The sequence below is a fragment of the Stereum hirsutum genome (assembly GCF_000264905.1).
Source record: "Stereum hirsutum FP-91666 SS1 unplaced genomic scaffold STEHIscaffold_20, whole genome shotgun sequence".
In the NCBI taxonomy this organism is placed as follows: domain Eukaryota; kingdom Fungi; phylum Basidiomycota; class Agaricomycetes; order Russulales; family Stereaceae; genus Stereum; species Stereum hirsutum.
Genome location: NW_006763150.1, coordinates 607,295 through 628,170, shown reverse-complemented (window position 1 = coordinate 628,170; position 20,876 = coordinate 607,295). Strand labels below are relative to the sequence as shown.

The following is a 20,876-nucleotide window of genomic DNA, read 5'->3' as shown; positions in this document are numbered from 1 at the left end:
CTAGCCGCGAGCTCATGGAGGACAAACCATCACATCGCCGATCGCACACTGAGAGTTAACGCCGAAGAGGCCGAAAGGAAGGAAGAAATATCGCCGGCGGGCCGCGGAACCGCGCCACCTCGTCGCTCCTGCCATTTCCGAAGCAACAAAGTTCCGACCTCAGCTGAGCCGTCCTTCCTTCCAAATCATGATCGATGGTGGTCAACAGTGCGCGTACGCATGAAACAAAGCAAGTTGCGAGGACACTGGTATGTAATTGTCTAGCATCTAAAGCCGTTCAAGGGGGTACACCAACGAAAATCTCCAGACGTCAGGTTGACACAACGTCCACCCAACTTTTCAAAGTCGACATGAACGCGTCCATCGCCTTCTGAGACACATATTTCGCACCTGTCTGGACGCTGATTACCATGCGACCATTCCATTGCCAAGACATAACCATCTTCACCGCCTCCGCCATCCTGTCGCTCTGCCAAATTTCCTCCACCACGAGTGAGGAAGGCTCGTTCTTCTGTACGCGCGGAGAGAACTTGTTCAAGTAACCGAAAGCGTCGATGTCGCCGATGGAGGATGCGACAAAGGCGGGGAGCTGGAAACCGCGTGGATCCCAGGCAGAGGAGGCTGCAGTACTGCCTTTTTCGCGTTCGATGTAACTCTCCAAGGTCATCTGCGAAGACGCCCGACCACGGTAAGTACAGGTGAGCAGAGATATTTACTTTTGGGATGAAGAAAGCACGTACCGGTGTTGAGCTATAGCCCTCCGCGGCCGCTTTGACGACACCGTCCCAGAGGGCGGACTGGCTGATGTCGCGCAGAACCTTCCTGTTCTTCTCGTCGTATTTTACGACCTTCCGAATCGCGTTCATGTCCAACATGATAGGGAAACCATCGACGCCGAGAGCGGGGGATCCCTTCTCATTTCCATGCAGAGCGTATTCCTTGAATTTATACCTCTGAACGGACCCCCGATATCAGCCCGTCATCTTGTGTCATGCCTGACTCAAACAAGGACCAAACGCACCTGATCGATGATGTTCCATAAGCTCGGGATCACGGTAGAGTTTTTGTACGCCTCGAGTTCTGCCTTGGCCTCTTCTTCAGTCTCGTCATTGTAGCGCTTGAGCACCCACTCGACCTCTGAGAGGCACATAATACCCGTTAGGGCTTGAGTGACGGTGTACTTGTGGGCCTTGCATGCGCGGCGGAACTTCAATGTCTCGTCCTCAGTCAGCCAAATGACGGACGTGCGCTGCCCAGTCGGGTGGTTCGGGTCGACCGCGCGATGCGAACGGAGGAATAAAACCTATCCAACCAGCAGTATCGTCAGAAACTATGATACGATCTGAGGAAGGAAGGAATAGGAAGGAAGGAGAGGAGTATTAACGCACAGGTGCAGCAGGAGGTGCAGCATCGGCAGCGGTGGAAGGCGCAGGTTTGGCAGGAGAGTCCAGAGACAACGGCAAACCTGCAGCCTCGAGAGCGACGACGATCGAGGAAGGAGCCAACCGCGGCGTCTCGTCTCCCCATTTGAGCGTTTTGACGTCGATACCCTTGCCTTGAACCTGCTCTTCAAGGTAGGTCAGAAAGTGACTGAAGAGTTGTACTACGCCCCGGGCGTCCACACAATGATGACCCGCGATGATCCTGTGGTACAGCCACGCGTCAATAGATGTTCGAGGGTTTGAGAAGGGTCGAAAGGTACTCGCAGGAAATGCCACACGCCGTCCTGCACGTCCGGACCAACGTGCAGCTCATAGTCATAATGCATGTCAGCTGGCGTCCACCAGTGAACCTTCAGACCATCGTCCCTCTCGAGGACTGTCTTCTTCTCCTTGCTCCATACGATGGTTTCGCTCGCCCATTTCTCGACGTCCGCAGGGGATGAAGGGACATGGTACTGATAGAGATAGGACGAGGCAGACGAAGAATCAACGACCGTTTTGGTGCCGACGATGGGCGTGAGGTGGCGGAGACGAATCCAGGCGGATTTCACTGCGGCAGCTAGAGCAATGTCCGATGGCTGGGTACGGAAAGAAACTTTGAGGGTGTTGGAGAAGAACCCAAAGCCATCATTGGCACCGCTACTCGAACACGATTAAAGTCAGTCCTACAGTGGAACGGCACAGAGACACAAATACGTGCGCAATTGTACCCAGAAAAGCCTCCAGACCAAAAAGTCTTCGTGTGAAAGTCTTGCCACCGTCTTCAGTGGAGAAACGCAACTCAGAAGTCATGACTTGAGCGATAAATGATGGGAGCGGGGAAGAGGATGAGGATACCACTTGCAGCCCGACGGAAGGTCTATTTAGTTCTTCGTTTGAACTGCGAGGCACACCGGTATCCTTTGGGAAAACGATCTGAGCTATGATATTTGTTATTCTTACTTCGATCCTTCTTGCAGATCTTTGGGTACACGAGTTTTGGCCCACCCTGGCCTATGTGACAACCTCAGCCGCCCATTCCCCCGCTTCCTTATGTATCTCCGATCTCGACAAGGCCGTCGTCATACTCTTCCCAGCGCTTCCTAATAAATCCGCGATTCGAATATATCTAATCTCGGTAGCTTTGGGAACATGCTTAACCCGTGTTTGTAAGGTTCGTGTTCTTGGCTTCGCTGCGGATTTTGATTCGCTTTTGGTCCATATAGATCCCACAAGGAGGGAAGGAATTTGCCGTCGCTTCTCTCCCATTTGGATAGCATCTTACTCCGTCTCGGACTCAGGCATGCGCGTAGGTAACCCACCCCGGTCCCTATGGTCTTTTCCCGAGCCCCTGCAGGGCTCGACATTGTCTGGTGTTTGCAAGACTAGGCTCTTGTTCCAGAACGGCAATGCCGATCTTAATTCATCTGGCCGCTGCCAACACGAAGTGCACCGTCAATGCCCTCTCAGCGGCTCTGAAAAAAACGGGTCGGAAGGGAGGATAGATGTTCCCTTGAATACGGACTCATCGGGTTATTTTTCTCTGGATGCTCAGCACCAACGCCGCTATCCGTTGTCACAAGGAAGCATCACACCGTCATTACTTGAACGAGATTTATATGACCCCACATATGGCAAATGTGGGGGCTGTCTTCGAAAGTGGCCGCCATATCTCTGCCTTCTTGTTTTTGCACGTCGACGACAGCGCTGTGCGACTAGCCTTAATCCCCTCCCATTCCGGCCACCCTCCGACAGTCTCGACTGAAAATGTCTGCTGCTGCCGCACTCAATGGATATACGTATGACGATGCTATGGCCCTCGGGCTCAACCTTGGTCTCGTCTTGGGTCCTCTCGTGATTGCGTCAATGATTAACACCTTCGTTTACGGTATCTGTATCATGCAGCTCTACGAGTACTATTTTGCCTGCTTCCATGATGGCTGGAAGACTACGTGCGTCTCATTCATACACACCTGCTGTTCTCTTGTCTCATAATTGACTTCTTATAGCACATTCGTCTCATACCTCGCCATCCTTGATACCTTCGCCGTATGCCTCAACGCGTCCCTCATATGGTACTATACCGTCTCCGGATTTGGAGATATTACCGTCACTGCGAGCACACCCTGGATGTACAATGTCGTACCTATCCTCAGTGTCATGTAAGTTTCTTGTTCGATCGCGACTGCAACCCAGTAACCCATCTATCGACTTGAACTTAAACAGGGCATCCTGTCCAATTCAGCACTTCTTGGCGTGGCGTATCAAACGGCTCACGAAGTCTTGGATCATCTTTGGCATTGTATCTGCTATATCGTGGGCTTCATGCATTTCTGGCATCGTCGCGTCTGTATTGTGAGTGTTCCTATGTTTAGTTTCCCCCCTCAGAGTACCTGGCTGAGAGTCAAATGTTTTGGCAGGGCTTTGCAAGTAGGACAGGTTTCAAATAATACGAATCTGCTGCCTTGGGCAGATACATGGTTGGCTGCCGCCACGGCTTGCGACGTTAGCATCACGTATGTTCACCGCCTTATTCTGACGACTGCAGTCCTTCAACTTATTGTATCAATGTACTCCCCCTTCTGAATAGGTGCATGCTACTTGTCTTCTTGACGAAGAACCGGACGGGCTTCAGCCAAAAGACCGACAGCATGATCGAACATCTTATCAAAGTATCCCTCGAGTCTGCCGTTCCGGTGACGATTTTCACGGTACGTTCGTCGCTACCTAGTACCATCTTGCGCTTGAGCTTTCTCTGACGCCGAGTCTGCGGAAGGTGTGTGACCTGGGTACGTTTATACTAGCTTCGAACAAATAACGCCTAAACGCCGACCATTTTGCGCTGGTAGCTATCCTTACGACGATGCCCACGAGCAACGTCCACATGCTGTTCGCTCTTGGCATGGGCAGAGTTTACACGTGCGTAATTCATTCTATCTAGTTGACCTGGTAAGGATGTTGAGAGCATCTGTCTCTGCGTCACCTATAGGAACACGGTCCTCACCACCCTGAACTCGCGGCTGAAGTACCGTGTCGGCACCACGCAGGATTCTTCTTCCAACCACCAAACTATCAAGCTCAATGTATGCTTTCTGACAACCGGTCTTTCCTTCAACCAGTTCCGCATGTTTGCTGATAACTTCCGACCTTCGCGGTCTCCCTAGCAATACTCGCGCCGTCCGCAGACGCAGGTTCGCATCGACGTTAACCAAGACATGATGGTCGACGGCGCTGGCTTCCAGAAAGGGTCAGAGCCTGCAGGTGATGCTGAGTACGGAGCGCACGGCAGTTCTGATGGTACTGACTTCAAGTCGCATGCTGTCTGATCACGAGGCACAACATCGAAAATCGGTCCAAAAGTCATAAATAGTATCCCCTCTCTTTATTCTTGGTTTATCTTCTGAATTTTAGTCCTTGCGTCTGGTTTCCGATGTAAATTGAATGCTTCGTTGCGATGCTCCATACGCGTATTTTTTGGGCACATTGTTCTTGGATAGCAATTGAATAGATCATGGTCTAGCGGATAAAACCATCTACCCTAAATCCGATCCAGGGAGGCTCTGATTCGGAAAATTGGAGACAACCGCCACGGGCCATAGCTTGTACTCGCGCATCCGACACATACCCGCTGTAGATACCAGTGGTTACGAGTCTAGCCACAGACTTTTACGACCCTCCTGATGAGTGACTGTCGACTGCATCAGTACTCTAACGTCGGGCACTCCATCGAGTCACCCCATTGCCTCCGCTCGTCTGGAAGTACCTCAGCCGCCGGCACTCTCGAGACAGCAAGTTGAACTTACTGTCGCCAAGATTTGCCTTCTGTGCCGCTTCTGAACAACGGCGTGGTTACCGCTCCACTCGGCCGCTTCCGGTTGTGTCTTCTCTCCGCCGCCGGCAGGTTTTGGACATCCGTGCTCACTCTGGCTTGTAAATGGAACACGGAGGAATATTTACGGGCGAGCAGGCTTAGTTTATCAAGTGCAGAGTTGCGAGCGACACGCCTCGCGCGATCGGTTTATTACTCGACATCCAATGGCGAGTTCTCATGCGCAACTTGAAGGCACAACTTATACTGTAGCTTTTTAATGCCTACGCGGTCGCTGCAGTCGACCCTTCTTGCTAGAGTTTGGCAGTCTCTCGGCCAATACGACGTAAACTGTCACAATACAAAAAGTTATATCATATTTTACCATCCTGCTGGTATCAAACGCCGAGTGGGTGTCTCAAGGGATACACTGACTAGAAATATTTTCTTGATTCATGACCGAATGCTAGACTGGCTAACGGGGCGATGACTGAAGTGAGTATTCCACCAAGGGAACACAAGTGATTGGTAAAGAAACACGGGAAAGAGCGAAATACTTAAGTACTAACGATGGAGATATTGGACGGAACGACGTTTCAGTGCCCATGCGAATTACAAAACAAGTTGAGAGCGAGGAAAGGAAAGGAGTCGTGACGTAGAATAAGTATAATGTTGTCCAAGTCGAGTGTCAAATGCGGAACATCAAGCATCAGGTGCCAAAAGAGTGCGCGTGTAGACGGTGTATGCAGCAAAAGGAAACTTAAGGGGATATATATACAATACTGCAGAAGGACAAAGACAGTCAGTAGACGGTTTACACTTAGAGCATATGAGCTATGGACTCACTCTAATGCTAAGATGGCTAGACCAGCAAAATAGAACAACCCGCAAAGCCCAAGCATGCAAGAGATGGGTACTAGCCCCAAATGCCCAGTCACCGAGAGACAACATCTCCCAAACACTCCGCAACGTCATCTCTGGCGACGATGGATGTCCCGCCCTGACCTGGACATGAATAGAACGGTGTATGTCGAGCCCCAACGACCTCAGCCCATATCCGAGTAGTCGGAGACCTCCGATACCGAGAACCGAATATTGTCTGACATGAGTCCCTCCTGCCCGATATGCAGCGTCCCACCGGCCTTCGCGCTCCTCTCCAATAAATCATCCCACTTCTTTGCCTTTTCTTGCTCCGACCACGCCTGTCTCGGGACATTGTCCATCTCTCTGAACTTCAATTTCCCTGCTCCGGGTGAGCGTGATGGCGATGGGGAGTGTCGTCGCACGCGAGCAGTGGACGCATTGCTGATCGCCCCTGTCGAGTCTCGGCTGCGATATATAGGCGGAGAGACGATCGTGGGATGACCCAAGGTGGAAGAGATGAATGAAGGTCCAGGTGTTTCTGGGGAGTCGGTAACGGAAGCAGATGTCGGAGACCGTGAAGATTCAGACGATTGGGAACCGTTGGTCGGTCTGCGAGTGCTTCGGGCAGGCCGAGGAGGGGGGACAGAAGATGAAGAAGATGAAGAAGAGAATGATAATGATACATCGGAGGTCGTGGGTATGGTGGAAGAGGGCAGTCCGAAGTCGGATTGTGGCATTGGGGGTTGTATGCGCAGGCCGGGCCGTCCATTGGCGGGTTCCTCATGCGAGCCCCTTGAACGACTGTTCGACCGCCGTGGTGCAAACGTATTTACTGCGTCAGAGACGGAGAACAGGCCAATATCAGGCGAGCCTTGAGGATGGGAATAAGGCGAAGTGGGGCCCGCATTGAGTGAGGGGCGTCGGGGCGGGGTGGGTAAAGAGGGTCGGCTATTGCTAGGAGAGCTGAAAGACGAGCTCGGCAGTGTGTCGAACGCTTCATTCACAGAACGCACCAAGCGCACGGGCTGTGAGAGCACATGAGTGGGCGAGTCTCCACCTTCTCGTTCCAGACGACGCTGTTCACTATGGGCTATAATATTACGACCCATACCCTTGGGCAGCGGAGGCAGTTCTTCGCCGTAGGATGATGATGAAGAACGGGCTGACTGGGTACGGTGGAAGAACTTCGAGGAGGCCCTGTCAGATGAGGATTGAGGCGAAGACGACCGGGTAGCCGTGCTCGGCCGAGCAAATGTGTTGTTAATCCCGCTTGGACCTGCATCAGCACTTCTGCTCTGAGGATTCGCTGTCGAAGGTCGTTTTGTTCCCGTCGAGGGTCGAGAAGATGACGATGACGACGGAGTTGAGAGAGTGGATGGCCGCACCGCAGACATCGAGGCTCTGGACCCGATGAACCGCTCGACGGCACCAGGCTCAACCAAGAACATATTCTCAGTTGGCGCCTGTACGTCGAACGTCATCCTCGAGTTTACCCCTTTCAACAGGTCCTTCGGCAGCGCAGGAACAGGTGGTGGAGGCGACTGGTCTTCGGGCGGTTGGTTATACTTGTCCCTCAAGCCGCCCGTACTTATCCTCTTCATCAACTTCCAGAGTTTCCCTCCAGGCGACGGCAGCGGGTCCTCCACCTTCAAGCCCTTCCTGAGTTTCCCGAACTTCGCACTCAGCGCAGATCCGGGACTGCCCTCATCGAAGGTTGCTCGCCTGGGCAAAGACATTGACGGACCGGCGATAGGCGGCAGAGCCGGGACGCTATCACCAGCAAGGAAATCAACTCGCACATCTTCCGGCTCCTCCAACGACAGCCTCAAACTCTTCCTCCTCTCCCTCGGCAACGTCGCAGACCTCCTATCAAGCAGACTCGGTTTCCTGGAATGATCCACTCGCTCTCGAGGTCGAGTAGTCTCCCGCGTCTCGGTGATGAGCGTGGGTTTGGGCTTCCACTTGCCAGAAACCTTCCTCGTCAAGGATTGTTTGGTGATGGGTGCAGGAATATGTACGCCACCCTTGGCTTGAGCGTTGGCATACGTCCACGTTCGATCATCGTCGGTATCCGCTGCGACCACCTTTCCTGCTTCACCCCCATAAACGGTATACCAAGGTCCGCCAGGTGAGTCCTCATCGCCCAGTACCACCTCCAAACCCTCTGCTCTCTCCTGCTCTCTTTCTCGCTCTCTTTCCCGTTCCCTTTCCCTCTCTCTTTCCCTCTCTCTCTCTTTCTCCTCCTCCTCCTTCTTCTTCGCAGCTTCTGCGGTAGTAGCCTCGTGAGACACCAGATACGTCCGGAACGGCAACGAAGACCTATGATTCGTCCGCGAAATGATAGGTTCCTGATCCTGATCCGGTTCGAGACCCGACGCCACAGCCTCTAATTGCTGACGATACGTATCCTGTTCCTTATACGCCAAAGCTATCGAGGCCGCCGGACTAAGCTTCGGCGAAGGTATAGGTGAGCTATACCTGGCGGCGGGGCTCGTCCCACGAATAGGACTAAGGCCGATGGGCGATGATGGCGGCCTGGCGCGTTGTGGCATTAATGATGACGGGATGCCACCACGGGGAACGGGACTAGAGCTCGGACTATTGCTCGTGCTTCTGCCTGTGGCGTCAGGGTGCAGGTGGGATGGAGAAGCGGCGACGACAGGAACGGCGGGCGAACGTTGGGCGTACGAACCACCTTCGGGGATGGTTGGTGGTTGTGCCTGAGCCGCTTGGGCTCGAGCGGAGGACTTTTTCCGGAGGACGTTGCGTTCTCGCGGTGATGGTTGCTCCTTGGGGGAAGGTGTGGCGGTGGCGGAGATGATAGCAGTTGTGGAGGTACCACCGAGAATAGGATTCCTGGACCTCGACGACTCCCTGGACGAATGCCCGACCTTTTTCTCATCCGCTGAGCTGGCGCGCGGATGTGGCGACAATCTTGCACCGACAGCGGCTTCCTTACTACTCCCACTCAACTTCTCCTTCTCTTTCGCCCCTGAGCCACCACCACCAGCACTACTACTCCCACTCCTCGACCACATCTCACCCCCAGACATCTCACCCCCACTACTCCCAGCTCCTACCCCTGCCACTGCCCTCCTTGCCCTCGAATCTTCCGGCGCCGAAGCATACGCTCCCCTATCCCTCTCCTTCTCTCTCTCCTTCTCCCTCTCTTTATCTCTCCCTGCACCTCCCAGCCCGATGCCCACAAGAGATTCCGTCTCCGACGTTATACTGACCGTACTCGCCCTCGACGGCGCCGCCGGCTTACTCAACAACCTCTTCACATCCAACCTCGACGCCACATCCCTACTATCCCTATTCCTCCCCTCCCTGCCCTCTCTCCCCTCCCTCCCATCCCTATCATAATCCGACGCACTCGTATTCCCACCCGAGTAGTACCCGCCATGCGCACCCCCACTATCGGAAATATACCCTGGTGTCAGACTACTCGGATGATCGCCGGGGAACGAAAGTTTGCGTGGCTGTACGGGTCCGGGAGATGGGGACGCAGAGTTGGAGCGCGAGACGGGCGAGGGAAGACGGTCGTTCAGTGAGAGCGAGGTCGCCGTAAGATGATGTCGGACTCCCTGTGCATTCGCATTCGGAGAAACGAGCGTACTCGCACTACTGGGTCTCGTAGGCTCCGAGGATACGGGAACCCGTATCGGGACGGGTTGAGGCCCTCTATTCTGTCGGGTCGCTTTTGGAGAACTCGAAGCTGGTGCGGTATCGCTCTGAGCTGTCGCTCCTGCTCCTGCTGCTGTGTTGGCGGGTGTGGCGGTGGTAGGCGTAGCCGTTGCGCTCGAAGAACTCAAGAACGTCCTCGGAGAAGGTACTTGTGCCGATTGCGGTGGCGATAACGACCCAGGTGACGATGTCGAAGAAGCAGGCGGCGTCAACGCAAGAGGCGAATCGGTCAACATCAACGTCGTCGTATCAGCACCAGGACTTGGCGTACCAGCCCCACCAGAGTTCGTTGTAGTAGACTCGACGGCCGTACTCGGTCGACCCGCATTCGCATTCGCTTTGACAGTCGCGGTCGCGGTCGCAGCAGCCTGTCTTAAATTCGACTGTGAAGCCGACGTCGTGATTCGCGACCTCAGCGCAGGGTTCGACGACGTCCTCCTCGCAGCAGGCGAGGACGGTCCCTTTGCGCCCGCAGATGTAGACGTAGATGTAGATGTGGGAGTGAGTGTGGAAGTGGATGCGGAGGTGGACGTGGACGCAGAGAGATTATTTGACGCTGTCAGACGAGGTGAGGGATTTTCGCCCGTTTGTGCTGATGCTGATGCTGGGGCCGGTGCTGGAGAAGGTGATGATCGCGAAACCGAGACGGAGGGAGGCGGCTTGCGATGTGATTTCGAAGCTGATTGGACTTTAGTGGATGCAGCAGCGGCACCGGAGCTCGAGGTCGAAGCAGCCACCATAGGCTTCGCACTCGATCTCGCCGAAGCAGCAGCAGCCACTTTCGACCCAGAGGTAGACGTCGTCCGTTCTCGTACAGCGTTCGTCGTCGTCGCCCTCACCGACGTCGACGCCGTCCGTTCCCGCGCTGCTGCTGTCGTAGTAGATGTCGTCCGTTCCCTCGGTCCAGCAACCGACGTCGTCCGTTCCTTCGCTGCACTCGAAGCCGTCCGTTCCCGCGCAGACGCAGCAGACGCAGAAGTCGCCGTCGTCGTCTTCTCCCGCACAGAAGCCGAAGTCGTCCGTTCTCTCGCAGTATTAGAATTCGAAGTACCCGTCGCCGTCGCCGTCGTTGCCGTCGTCCGATCCTTCACCGCATTCGACATCGTCCGCTCCCTCGTCGAGCCTGACGTGGCGCTGCTCCCCCTAACAGCCGCCGAAGCCGTCGTACTCGCATACCGCGGCCGCGTTGATTTCTGTGTCGGCTGCTGCTGCCCTTGTGTTTGTGTCTGAAGGGCGTGTTGAATTTGTGATGATTGTAACGGTAATGACTGTTGGGGTGGTGGGGAGTGCGGATTAGGCAAGGGGGTGTGTCCCTCGTGTACGGGCGACGTCTGTGGCCTGTACGAATGTTGATGTTGGTCCTTTCGATGATTATTGGTACTCGGACCTTGCCGAGGGGGTTTGTTATTACCACCATCGCCACCACCTCCACCTCGCCCAGAAACACGCGCATGCGCCTGGACTCCGGCACTGATGTCTTTCGGGTCAAGTGACGAGGTCGGCGTTGGGGAGACTGAATTCGCCTGATTCGTAGAGGCGGAGGCGGAGGTGGGATGCGATGAAGCGTTGTTGGAAGGAGTGGAAGTCGAGCGTTGACGACGATCGGTGCGGTTTGAGGCGGTGGAGGAGGACCGGGCGAGACGGTGTGTTGACATCTCGTCGGCGTGGTTGGTGAAGAAGGCCATGTATGATGCGAGTGCGGATGCGGAGATATCTGCGTCTGAGTCTGAGGATGTGTCTATGTCTGTTGACGCATAGGGATGGGATGGAGAGACGTATAGTCAGTATGAGCGACACGTTGGGTGGGAGGATAAGGTTTTGAAAGAAGAAGAAAGGAAAAAGGCGAAGGTGGGAAGGTCACATGTGAGTTGAACTGGGAGCAAGCTCAGCACCTGGGTGAACGATACCCAACACCATCTCACGACGACTTCCTCCCGTGCACCGCTCACTACCCCGCATCGTGCCAGCCAGTCCAGGTCTGTCTGGTCGCACGACGACCGCTCAAAGGTGGGCGTGGGGGCGTAACCGCCCATCATCCGAAGGAGCTGCAGTATAAGTACTATACGCACGCCGACCGGAACACCTTCTCTCTATTTACGTGTCCATTAAGGCTCGTTCTATGACTTCTATAGACGGACTAGGCAGCCAATGGACGGAAAGCCACGGTGGGGTGCGGGTGGGCGGAGTCACAAGATTTCCGTATGTCCTGTTTCATAGCGACGGACGGCGCTTAGAATAGGGCTTGATGCGCACCAACGCCGACGCGAATGACGAGAATCAGTGATCAATGAGGTCTGTGGCGACAACTCGCCAACACAACCGTGCTCAAAGATCGTCGATCAAAAGCTGTAGAACGGCGACCCACAGAGCCAGAAGAAAGAGAAAAAGAGATAGAAAAGCATTTGACGAGTGATTCTGATGGGGGAATAACCACCGGTGTGGGGTTGGCTTTGAATGCGTTCAAAGAGTGAGATCCGCACGGAGCCACTTTACGGAAGTTGCGCCGGAAAGATCTCCGGGTGTATTTTCGGAGGGCGACGGACGTAAATGAAAAGAAGTCTCGACGACGAGGAGAGCGCCCATCACATCGGGCAGAAGATGGGCAGAAGGCGAAGAAACGGGGACAGGAGGCGCAAGAGGCGAGAAAATTTGCAGACGACTGACCTCTGAAGGGTTATGTATGTGGGTCGTGTGAGTCCAGAGCTAACGTCAAAGACATATAGACATGCAAAGACTGGTTCCATTCCATCAACGAAAGGCAAAGGCAAAGCATAGATGTAATGAGTATGCGAAAGTGACGGTCTAGAGTGTGACGGACTCACGTATTAACGGCGGCAGGCGGGGTGTCGGTCAAGGATGCAGCAGCAGAAGGCGAATAGAGGACGATAACGGGCGGTTTGCAAGCAGAGAATAGCGCGCGATTAGTTACACGTATTATGACGTGAAGGTATGGGCTGTGATGAAGATGGGGGTATCTGAGAGCAAGAGGTATATGGGCCGGATAGGGAAGAAGCGGTCGTCGGCTGGAACGATGTCGGGAGAATGTGTTCGTCGCGACTGCGGGCGCGGAAGGAGAGAGCACGTCGTCGTCTGGGATGAGAGAGGGTTGTTGCTGAATGGATGACACGTGTGGAGATACGGTACGAGTTAGCTGAGGAATTGGTCACCGTCGTGGTGTGGGACTCTATTGGGGCCGTCAGCTGGGCTGTATTGTAGAAAATAAGAGGAGACTGACCTGGAGCGGTAAGATATGTGCGGGGCAAAGAGACGAGTAAAGACTGTTAGGCGAGTAAGGACCGGCCAGTGCGCAAATCGGCAGAAAACAGGCAGAAAATAATCCGGACGAGGAAGGTTCTCCGTCCTTGGCGTGCCTCGCGCCGACTCGAGGCGACATGGCAACCGCCATAATTAACCCACGATATACCCGTGCGAACTTACGCCGGGCCCGCCTCGACCACCGAGCACCCACCGTCTGGCGCGTGATGTCACCCCCTGTCGTACCTCGTACGCAACGCTGAAAAGGCACCCTCCACGACGCCATCGACGTCGTGCTCCCCATCTTCTCTTCCACAACCACCATGTCCTCCACGTCGCCAGACGTGCAGCTCGTCATCGTCTTCAAGGCCACCCCGTCCACCTCGTTCTCGAAACAACAGGTCCGTGAGGAGGCCGCAAAGGCGGAGACTCAGTACACCGCTCTCCTCGATACTCTTCACAATGCTGGCCTTTACGCCGTCGGTCGTCGGGGCGAGAAGCAGGGACAGCTTATCGTTCTTGTTCGTGCGTCGAAACAGCAGCTTACTAAATTAATACAGCGTGAAAGGTAGGGGTCACGTCATACCACATTCTTCAAACCGAACTCATGCACAAAATATTCCACAGACATTCCGACTTTCTCAATGGTCTCAGCACTGCCAGTCTGCCTGGAAATGATCGCGAACTTGACCCAAGCCAGCTCTCTCCCTCTGACCGTCTACGGCTGGTTCACGAATACATCACCACAACCCCAGACGATGGCGGTCTCGGCGTCAGTCCTGATTCCCAAATTTGGGATCGTGTAGAGTCTATCATGACTATTCACGACCCAGAGTTCAACGAGGCATGGCTGCGCTCTCTCACCAAGCGTCACATCCGTTTCGAGCAGCTTGATACCATCAGAAGCGAGGTAAGTCTTCTTCTACTTCGGAATGCTGTACAAGCACCGTACCATATTGTGGCCCGGAGCTTTTTTCATGTGAGGCACAAGAAATGGCAATGCCTCAATTGGTGCTTCGTATCGAACAATCACAGGCACCTGCATAAACCAGTGTATCTGTTCAATCATTTTTGCAGCAAAAAACCTGTCACACGATCATTCGTCTCGAGGATTGCAACTGAATTAAACTCGTTCGAAGCGGACGGTACTACACTGCGGTCACAGTGCTGACCGTGCCTCAGTGATGTGCAATTATTATATGAGCTGGTGAACAGGAGACATATCTACCAATCAACCACAGCATTCGTATGATGAATGGTAGAACCGAAAAGATTCACGTTCATTATGTTCTTCTGGTCATTCTTTCATATTTACATTCGTACTTACCCCTCTTGATCTTTCCTAGTTCGGCGAGGCTGTAGCATTCTACTTCGCCTTCCTCGTTTCGTACACCCACGCATTGATCCCGGTCGCTGCAGCCGGCGTCCTCTTCCACTTCTTCGGAACACCATATTCCATCCCATACTCCGTCTTCCTTTTCGTCTGGTCTGTCGTCTTCACAGAATGGTGGCGGATCAAAGAGCGAATGTTCGCAGTACGCTGGGGCACCCAGGGATCCTTCCGCGTGGAGAAACGGAGAGCACAGTTTACCGAACCGATTCCATGGTGGAAACGCGAACTGAGAATGCTCGTTAGCCTACCAGTCATACTTCTTTTCGCCGGAGTCCTCTTCGCGCTCCTTACAGCCATCTTCGTCTTCGAAGCATTCGTGACGACGATCTATACAGGTCCCGGACATCAATATATCGTATGTCGTCCTTTTCTTGCTCGCTATCGAATTCACAGTGCTGACTCTCGTTATTAAGTCACTTGTACCCACCATACTTTTCGTCGTCGCCGTCCCCCAATTCATGTCAGTTTACCTGTCCCTCGCCGATCGCCTCACCGTCTGGGAAAACCACCGCCACCAATCCTCCTTCGACTCCTCCATAACCATCAAGACCTTCTCCCTCTCCGCCATCGTAGCCTACCTCGGCCTCGCCCTCTCCGCCTTCGTCTACGTCCCCTTCGGCGAATCCATCATGTCCTTCGTCCAACTCCACGCCTTCCACTCCTCCACCTCCTTCGCCTCGCGGGTACCAACCACCGGCCTCAACACCACCCTCACAACCGCAGGTGGGAAGCTAAGTGCCGCATCGGAGAAGATCCCGGCGGGGCAATATCATCAGTTGTTCGAGACGGACGTGATGGAGGGGAAGAATAAGTTGAATCGGAGCAGGCTGCAGAACCAGATGTTCGCGTTCACGGTCACGAATCAGGTCATCGGGACGTTCCTCGAGGTCGGTATGCCGTATATTATGCGTGCGGTGGAGTCGTTCAGAGCGGGCAAGGGCGTCACGGGCGGGAAGAAGAGGTCGAATTCGGGGAGTGTGGCGGGGAGTGGTGGGGCGGCGGGGAAGAAGAAGAGGGTCGGGTTCGCGGAGGGTGAGGGTGGTAGTGGTAGTGGGAAGGAGGAGAGGGAGTTTTTGGAGAGGGTGAGGAACGAGGTCGCGTTGCCTGATTATGGACTGTTTGCGGATTATAGCGAGATGGTGACACAGTTCGGGTACGTCGTCTTATGGTCGACTATCTGGCCTTTGGCGCCCGGTACGTTCCTTCTCCATTCATCCCTTCCTTAACTGTCATGATCAGAATGCTCACTTGAAACTGTCTGGTGTACAGCGATGGCACTAGTGAACAACATCTTCGAACTCCGTTCCGACGCCTTCAAAATCGTAACCCACTTCCGTCGTCCCCTCCCGCACCGCGCAGACACGATCGGCCCCTGGCTCTCATGTCTCTCCTTCCTCACCTGGCTCAGTGCCCTGACCAACTCCGCCCTCGTCTACCTCTTCCGTCCCGCCTCGTCTGCCATCCCACTCTCTACCGTCCTCGAGCGCGAACACGCTTTCACCGCGGGCGGTCTCGCCACCGGCCATGACCATGATTCTTCTGCTGATGGCACGACGGATGTGGTGGCGTTGGCGAGGACGAGAGATTTGTATTTGACGGCGTTGTTGATCGCGTTGGGTGCGAGTCATGGGTATATTATCTTGCGAGTCGCCGTTAAACATCTGTTGGAGAGGGTGGTGTGGAAGGGAAGCATGGAGGAGGAGTTGGTCGAGGCGTCGGCTAAAGTCGTGAAGGAGAAGTATTTGAAGAGTGTGGGCGTTGAGGTCGGGAAGCCGCATTTACCGGGACAGACGCTGGGCGGAGCGGATCCGTTGAAGGTGGGAGTGGATGGGCTGGGGAGCGTGGTGGATGATGGGGAGGGTGGGATGAAGGTTAGGCCGGAGAAGGTTAGGATTGGGGAGGTGAGGGAGGAGGGGGTTAGTTCGTTTTGGGAGAGCGATGAGGGGTTGGGGGAGATTAGGAGGGCGCTGAAGGATGCGTGATGCGTGATCTGTGTGTGTGCATTTATGAGAACCTGTTTGTTCTCGTTCGAGCTTTGCAGCAGCAGCCCCATTCACGATTGCTTGTTTTGCTTGCTGTGTTCGTCACCCTTTTTTTTCCCCTTACCATATGCTTTCTTCATCTTCGCGTCGTCTCTGCCGATGCATATTTCTTTTACGAACTCGGACCATCATTGGACTTATTGATATACAGTGGATGTACGTGAATTTCTTAGCAGTGTAGAGTATGTACACATACAATTCGTACCTACGCATACGCATTAAGACATATTTCTAGCGCTGGTCAACGCTGGCGCCCCCGCAAAACATACAGTCAAGACAAGATATTAAAATGCTACAATTATGCCCTATTGTCCCCAACGATTTGACGTCGTTGTGGCGGTGGCGTAAGTATGTTCGTCAACCGCGCGGAGTTCATATACGCAATTTCCCACGCTCGTCAGACTCTGTTGAATTCGACGCGAGTCGCCTTGCGCAATTGCGAAGCGGCCTTGCTGATTCTTTGTCCATCCACTTCCACCAGTTGCAACTGGTTCGATCGTATGCGGTGACACCCACAGGTCGTGCATGCGTGCATGTCAGTCTCGTTATCGCCGGCGGCGGCAACTCATATGAGTTTTTCGCTCGTTCTCCGACTCCTGAAGAATACAAAGTTTCAGCAGCTCGTGTTCGTGTCTTATCTCAGTGGCTTTTTACTTATTTTAGCGATATAGTAAATATGTGGACAATCCCTGAGCCTTGTCTTACTGCTTTTCCTGATTATGCTCACCGTACTTCCAGCAACAGGCTTCCTCGTGAGACTCGGAGTTCAAGTTTACATGTCCCTCTCGGATCGATATCGTGCTCTGTTGAATCTGTGCTTCTCCATTCCGTTCTTCCCTCTTACCACATACCCAGCTATTGCCCAGCTATGCCCTCGCGAACTGAATTATCGGTATCCCGACGTGCCTATATGGAGAGCATATCGAACATGGTCCTGGTAATCTTATCGAGCTCGGCTGCAGGCAGCCAGTACGCAGTCAGATTCTTCTGCCAAGAGGCACTTCCACCTGCTACTTCTTCAACAGTTTCCCACCCCTCGGTGGTTCCGCAATCTTCTCCAGTCTTCTCCTCAGCTAGCTTCGAGCTTCCCTTATCGCGCCATTATAGTATCCGGTAGCGCAGGGCATAGCGCTCAGTTTTCAGCGCTGGCCCGAGTACTTATAGGGACACATGATGATAGCTCTTCTCTCCTTTGCGTCCCCTCCTGTGTCTCCTGTCCGTAGCCGAGCCTTCTCGCTGCTACACGCTCGGATCGTTGTAGACTTGGACTTGGCTCAGCCCTTCAGCCGACATGAGTGAATTTTCCTTGACATGCTCTTCATATCAACCGTTTCATCTGACGATAATCACTCCTCTTGTGCTACAGCGACCCCAACCATCGCGACCGATTTCGAGACCGGAGGTCCGGACGTGAAGAACGTTCTTGGTCCGGACGACCATCTGAACGAGAAACACTCTCAGTTGTCTGGTGGTGAAATCGACGTTGTCAACGCGGTTACTGTCGATGCTCTGACGTACGGAGACGAGGACGGAAGATTACCTACGGAAGAGGAGAGGGCTACGCTCCGTTTGGTAGCTGGGTGCGTTTATTTTTGATTCGCCGGATCATGGCCTCAGTGGACCAGATATGGCGCAATCTGCTTCTGACTGGCCGGATTTCCGGTCTTTAAGAAAGATCCCATGGGCCGCGTATATCATCTGTCTGGTCGAGTTCGGTATGTCCTTTTCGGTGTTGCGTGCATGAAAGCCGTCGCTGACTTTTCTGGTCCACTTAGCCGAGCGTGCATCGTACTATGGGTGCAGCGGTGTCTTCACAGTACGTCTCACGACCTTTTGCGCACTTTTGAACCATCACCGATCAGACCGTCTTATCCTTAGAATTTCATCCAACGCCCTCTGCCTGCGGGAGGTAACGGAGCTGGAGCACCTCCCGCTGGAACTCAGGTCAGTTTTTCTGCTATGAATCGCTCCACGTTTCTGACAATCCTGCTGTCGTACAGGAAACTGGTCAGTTACGATAGTGAGCCACTACTCGGCAGTTCTAACTAAGGTCGTATTTGCCCTCAACCAGCTGGTGCTCTCGGACTTGGACTGATCGCGGCCACTGGTATCGTGAAGACGTTCCAGTTTCTTGCCTACGCTCTCCCCATCCTTGGCGGTATTCTTGCGGATACGAAATGGGGTAGATTCAAGACGATTTGCATTGGGACTGCAATCGGTGCAGTGGCCCACATTATCATGACGATATGTGAGTCTAGCTCCTTCCATCATAATAAAGAGAAATCACTGACCACATCTGTCCGATGGCTGGGTTTGACTTTAGCTGCAATTCCCTCTGTTATCGGAGCTGGGCATGCGATCGCTCCCTTCATCATCTCTGTTCTCGTCCTGGCTCTGGCAACGGGTCTGATTAAGCCTTGTATCGCACCCATCATCGGCGATCAATCTCCCGTCAAGGTCCAGAGTATCATGACGCTCAAGACAGGCGAAAAGGTCATCGTCGATCCCGGCACCACCATTCAGTCCATGCTCATGATATACTACTGGGCTGTGAACGTCGGCGCATTCATGCAAGTCGCGACGAGTTACGCAGAGAAGAGAATCGGGTTCTGGCTGGCGTATCTCGTCCCCGGAATCGTGTATATCATCATGCCTATTGCTGTGAGTATGAGTTTCTTCATCTTGAGAAACCCATGTAAAGGACGTGACTGCTGATATTTCGACGTCAGTTGGTGATTGTGTACAAGAGATTGATAAAGCTACCGCCGCAAGGGTCTGTCGTCCTTGATACGATAAACGTGATTCGGACCATTATTTCTCGCGCGGGAGTTTCTGGCCTTGTGAAAGGTGGCGAAAACTGGGACACCGCTCGACCCGTAGGCTCTTCTCAGTTTACACTCTGTAGATTTGGACTTAATTGGTAATACTAGTCGAATATCGCTGCGGCCGGAGGCTTGCCCAACAAACCGGCTGGGTGGGTAAAGTGGGATGACGGTTCGTCTTATATCCCCGTTCTGTGCAGTGTCCATTTTACTAAATATAGTTTCACATAGATTTTGTGGATGAGATCAAGCGCACTATCAAAGCTTGCAGGCTTTTCCTCTTCATTCCTATCTTCGCTATGGCTGACGGTGGTCTCGACACCATTACCAACAATCAAGGAGCATCCATGACCACGAACGGGTATGTCTTGATTTCCCTCGTATACAAACTCCCATTGCTCAACAATCGCGGGTTCGTCCCTAAACAGAGCCCCGAACGATCTTCTCGGAAATTTCAACTCTTTGACAATCATCGTAGCCGTGCCGATCCTGAATTTCGGCGTGTACCCCTGGTTGCGCAAAATGGGCATCAACTTCTCCCCTATCAAACGTATTGTCCTAGGCTTCGTCATCGCCACCTTGGGTATGGGTGCGTATATTTTTCATGTTCTGCATCGTCGACTGTTCTCATCTTAGATACCATCAGTGGTCGGCGCCATACTCCAATGGCAAGTCTACGAGACTTCGCCTTGCGGATTTTTTGCTACCGAGTGCACGGTTGGCACAGGTGTCTCACCCATCGCCATCTGGACCCAAATTCCCTTGTACTCCCTCCCCGCCCTCGCTGAAATTCTAATCAACGTCACGTCATACGAGATCGCGTACACTCGGGCACCACAGAGGATGAAGGGACTCGTCTTCGCCATAGTCTTGTCCATGAATGCCTTGTCCAGCGCACTCACTCTAATCGTCTCCCCAAGCTTCGTGGATCCTAAGCTGTAAGTATTCGACATTGATCAATGTCAAGATCTCCGGGAGGCGACGGTTGCTGACCTCCAACCTGTCAGGATCTGGCCTTTCGTCGGCATTGGTGCCGCAAACCTTCTCTCTGCAGTCTGCATCTGGATATGTGAGTCTTGCTATTCGAAGAAATTTCGTACACCAGAAAAGATGCTTATTCTATATACTTCCTAGTCTTCCGCAAGATGGACGACGACGAGGCATCCGCGGGTCTTATTGGGAAGGACCGTGTCATCGAAGGTATTGTCGGGCCAGATCACGAGAAGAAATAGTAGAGTCATTTGGGTGGACTGGTTTCAGATTAGTTGTGGATTGGTGACTGGTGCGGGCGGCAATGATTTTCTAGCAATGTAATGCTCACGAAATCAAGACTACGCTGTATGAGACCCGATAGCATTCTGACAGGACAAAGCTGACTGGGAAATGCAGGATCGGTGTTAGGGTGGCCCTGCCGCCTTGTAAGTTTCATGTGGCACCAGATGTTCCTTTGCCCGTGCCGGGAATATCCGTACGTGTCTTCCCCAAGTCGTGGCGCGGCTTGTTCGACGACTTTGTTCCACTCTTTGTTCCGCTCTATGTGGCACATATCGCAGGGACTGGGGATATGTCTGACTACACAAGGCC

General features: G+C 53.5%; 5 protein-coding genes across 5 annotated transcripts; 3 read left to right on the top strand and 2 right to left on the bottom strand.

Moving 5' to 3' along the window:
- Positions 1-209: 209 nt before the first annotated feature.
- Positions 210-2,357, bottom strand: STEHIDRAFT_125965 (uncharacterized protein). The gene is made up of 5 exons (XM_007310488.1): positions 1,707-2,357; positions 1,389-1,644; positions 1,022-1,303; positions 741-953; positions 210-667 (listed from the first exon to the last, which is right to left on the bottom strand). The coding sequence occupies exons 1-5, from the start codon at positions 1,766-1,768 to the stop codon at positions 311-313; spliced, it is 1,170 nt and encodes a 389-aa protein (XP_007310550.1). The 5' UTR covers positions 1,769-2,357; the 3' UTR covers positions 210-310.
- Positions 2,358-3,188: 831 nt separating this feature from the next.
- STEHIDRAFT_172679 (uncharacterized protein) lies at positions 3,189-4,797 on the top strand (the record flags this gene model as incomplete). The annotated part of the gene is made up of 9 exons (XM_007310487.1): positions 3,189-3,373; positions 3,431-3,583; positions 3,648-3,776; positions 3,842-3,937; positions 4,012-4,132; positions 4,198-4,210; positions 4,271-4,340; positions 4,411-4,504; positions 4,586-4,797. 9 exons carry the CDS (start codon positions 3,189-3,191, stop codon positions 4,745-4,747), a joined length of 1,023 nt encoding a protein of 340 aa, XP_007310549.1. The 3' UTR covers positions 4,748-4,797.
- Positions 4,798-4,828: 31 nt separating this feature from the next.
- STEHIDRAFT_142844 (uncharacterized protein) lies at positions 4,829-11,813 on the bottom strand (the record flags this gene model as incomplete). The annotated part of the gene is made up of 6 exons (XM_007310486.1): positions 4,829-4,909; positions 5,225-5,348; positions 5,498-5,580; positions 6,076-6,234; positions 6,312-11,524; positions 11,642-11,813. The coding sequence occupies 6 exons, from the start codon at positions 11,811-11,813 to the stop codon at positions 4,829-4,831; spliced, it is 5,832 nt and encodes a 1,943-aa protein (XP_007310548.1).
- A 1,538-nt stretch (positions 11,814-13,351) lies between these two features.
- Positions 13,352-16,708, top strand: STEHIDRAFT_125963 (DUF590-domain-containing protein). Its single transcript, XM_007310485.1, has 5 exons — positions 13,352-13,603; positions 13,663-13,945; positions 14,382-14,783; positions 14,842-15,622; positions 15,698-16,708. The coding sequence occupies exons 1-5, from the start codon at positions 13,359-13,361 to the stop codon at positions 16,408-16,410; spliced, it is 2,424 nt and encodes an 807-aa protein (XP_007310547.1). The 5' UTR covers positions 13,352-13,358; the 3' UTR covers positions 16,411-16,708.
- Positions 16,709-17,781: 1,073 nt separating this feature from the next.
- STEHIDRAFT_115863 (PTR2-domain-containing protein) lies at positions 17,782-20,524 on the top strand (the record flags this gene model as incomplete). The annotated part of the gene is made up of 14 exons (XM_007310484.1): positions 17,782-18,050; positions 18,088-18,185; positions 18,246-18,286; positions 18,349-18,414; positions 18,471-18,477; positions 18,542-18,718; positions 18,794-19,131; positions 19,200-19,346; positions 19,401-19,464; positions 19,524-19,653; positions 19,721-19,881; positions 19,939-20,230; positions 20,300-20,361; positions 20,427-20,524. 14 exons carry the CDS (start codon positions 17,782-17,784, stop codon positions 20,522-20,524), a joined length of 1,950 nt encoding a protein of 649 aa, XP_007310546.1.
- Positions 20,525-20,876: the final 352 nt, after the last annotated feature.

Bases quoted from the DNA above. Each gene is read 5' to 3' on its own strand.
- STEHIDRAFT_125965 (XM_007310488.1), bottom strand. From the start codon at position 1,768: ATGCATTATGACTATGAGCTGCACGTTGGTCCGGACGTGCAGGACGGC. The intron at 1,304-1,388 runs GTGCGTTAATAC...CTGGTTGGATAG, and splicing joins CTGCACCTCCTGCTGCACCT to GTTTTATTCCTCCGTTCGCA. The intron at 954-1,021 runs GTGCGTTTGGTC...GGGTCCGTTCAG, and splicing joins TATGGAACATCATCGATCAG to AGGTATAAATTCAAGGAATA.
- STEHIDRAFT_125963 (XM_007310485.1), top strand. From the start codon at position 13,359: ATGTCCTCCACGTCGCCAGACGTGCAGCTCGTCATCGTCTTCAAGGCC. The intron at 14,784-14,841 runs GTATGTCGTCCT...CTCGTTATTAAG, and splicing joins GTCCCGGACATCAATATATC to TCACTTGTACCCACCATACT. The intron at 15,623-15,697 runs GTACGTTCCTTC...TCTGGTGTACAG, and splicing joins TATCTGGCCTTTGGCGCCCG to CGATGGCACTAGTGAACAAC.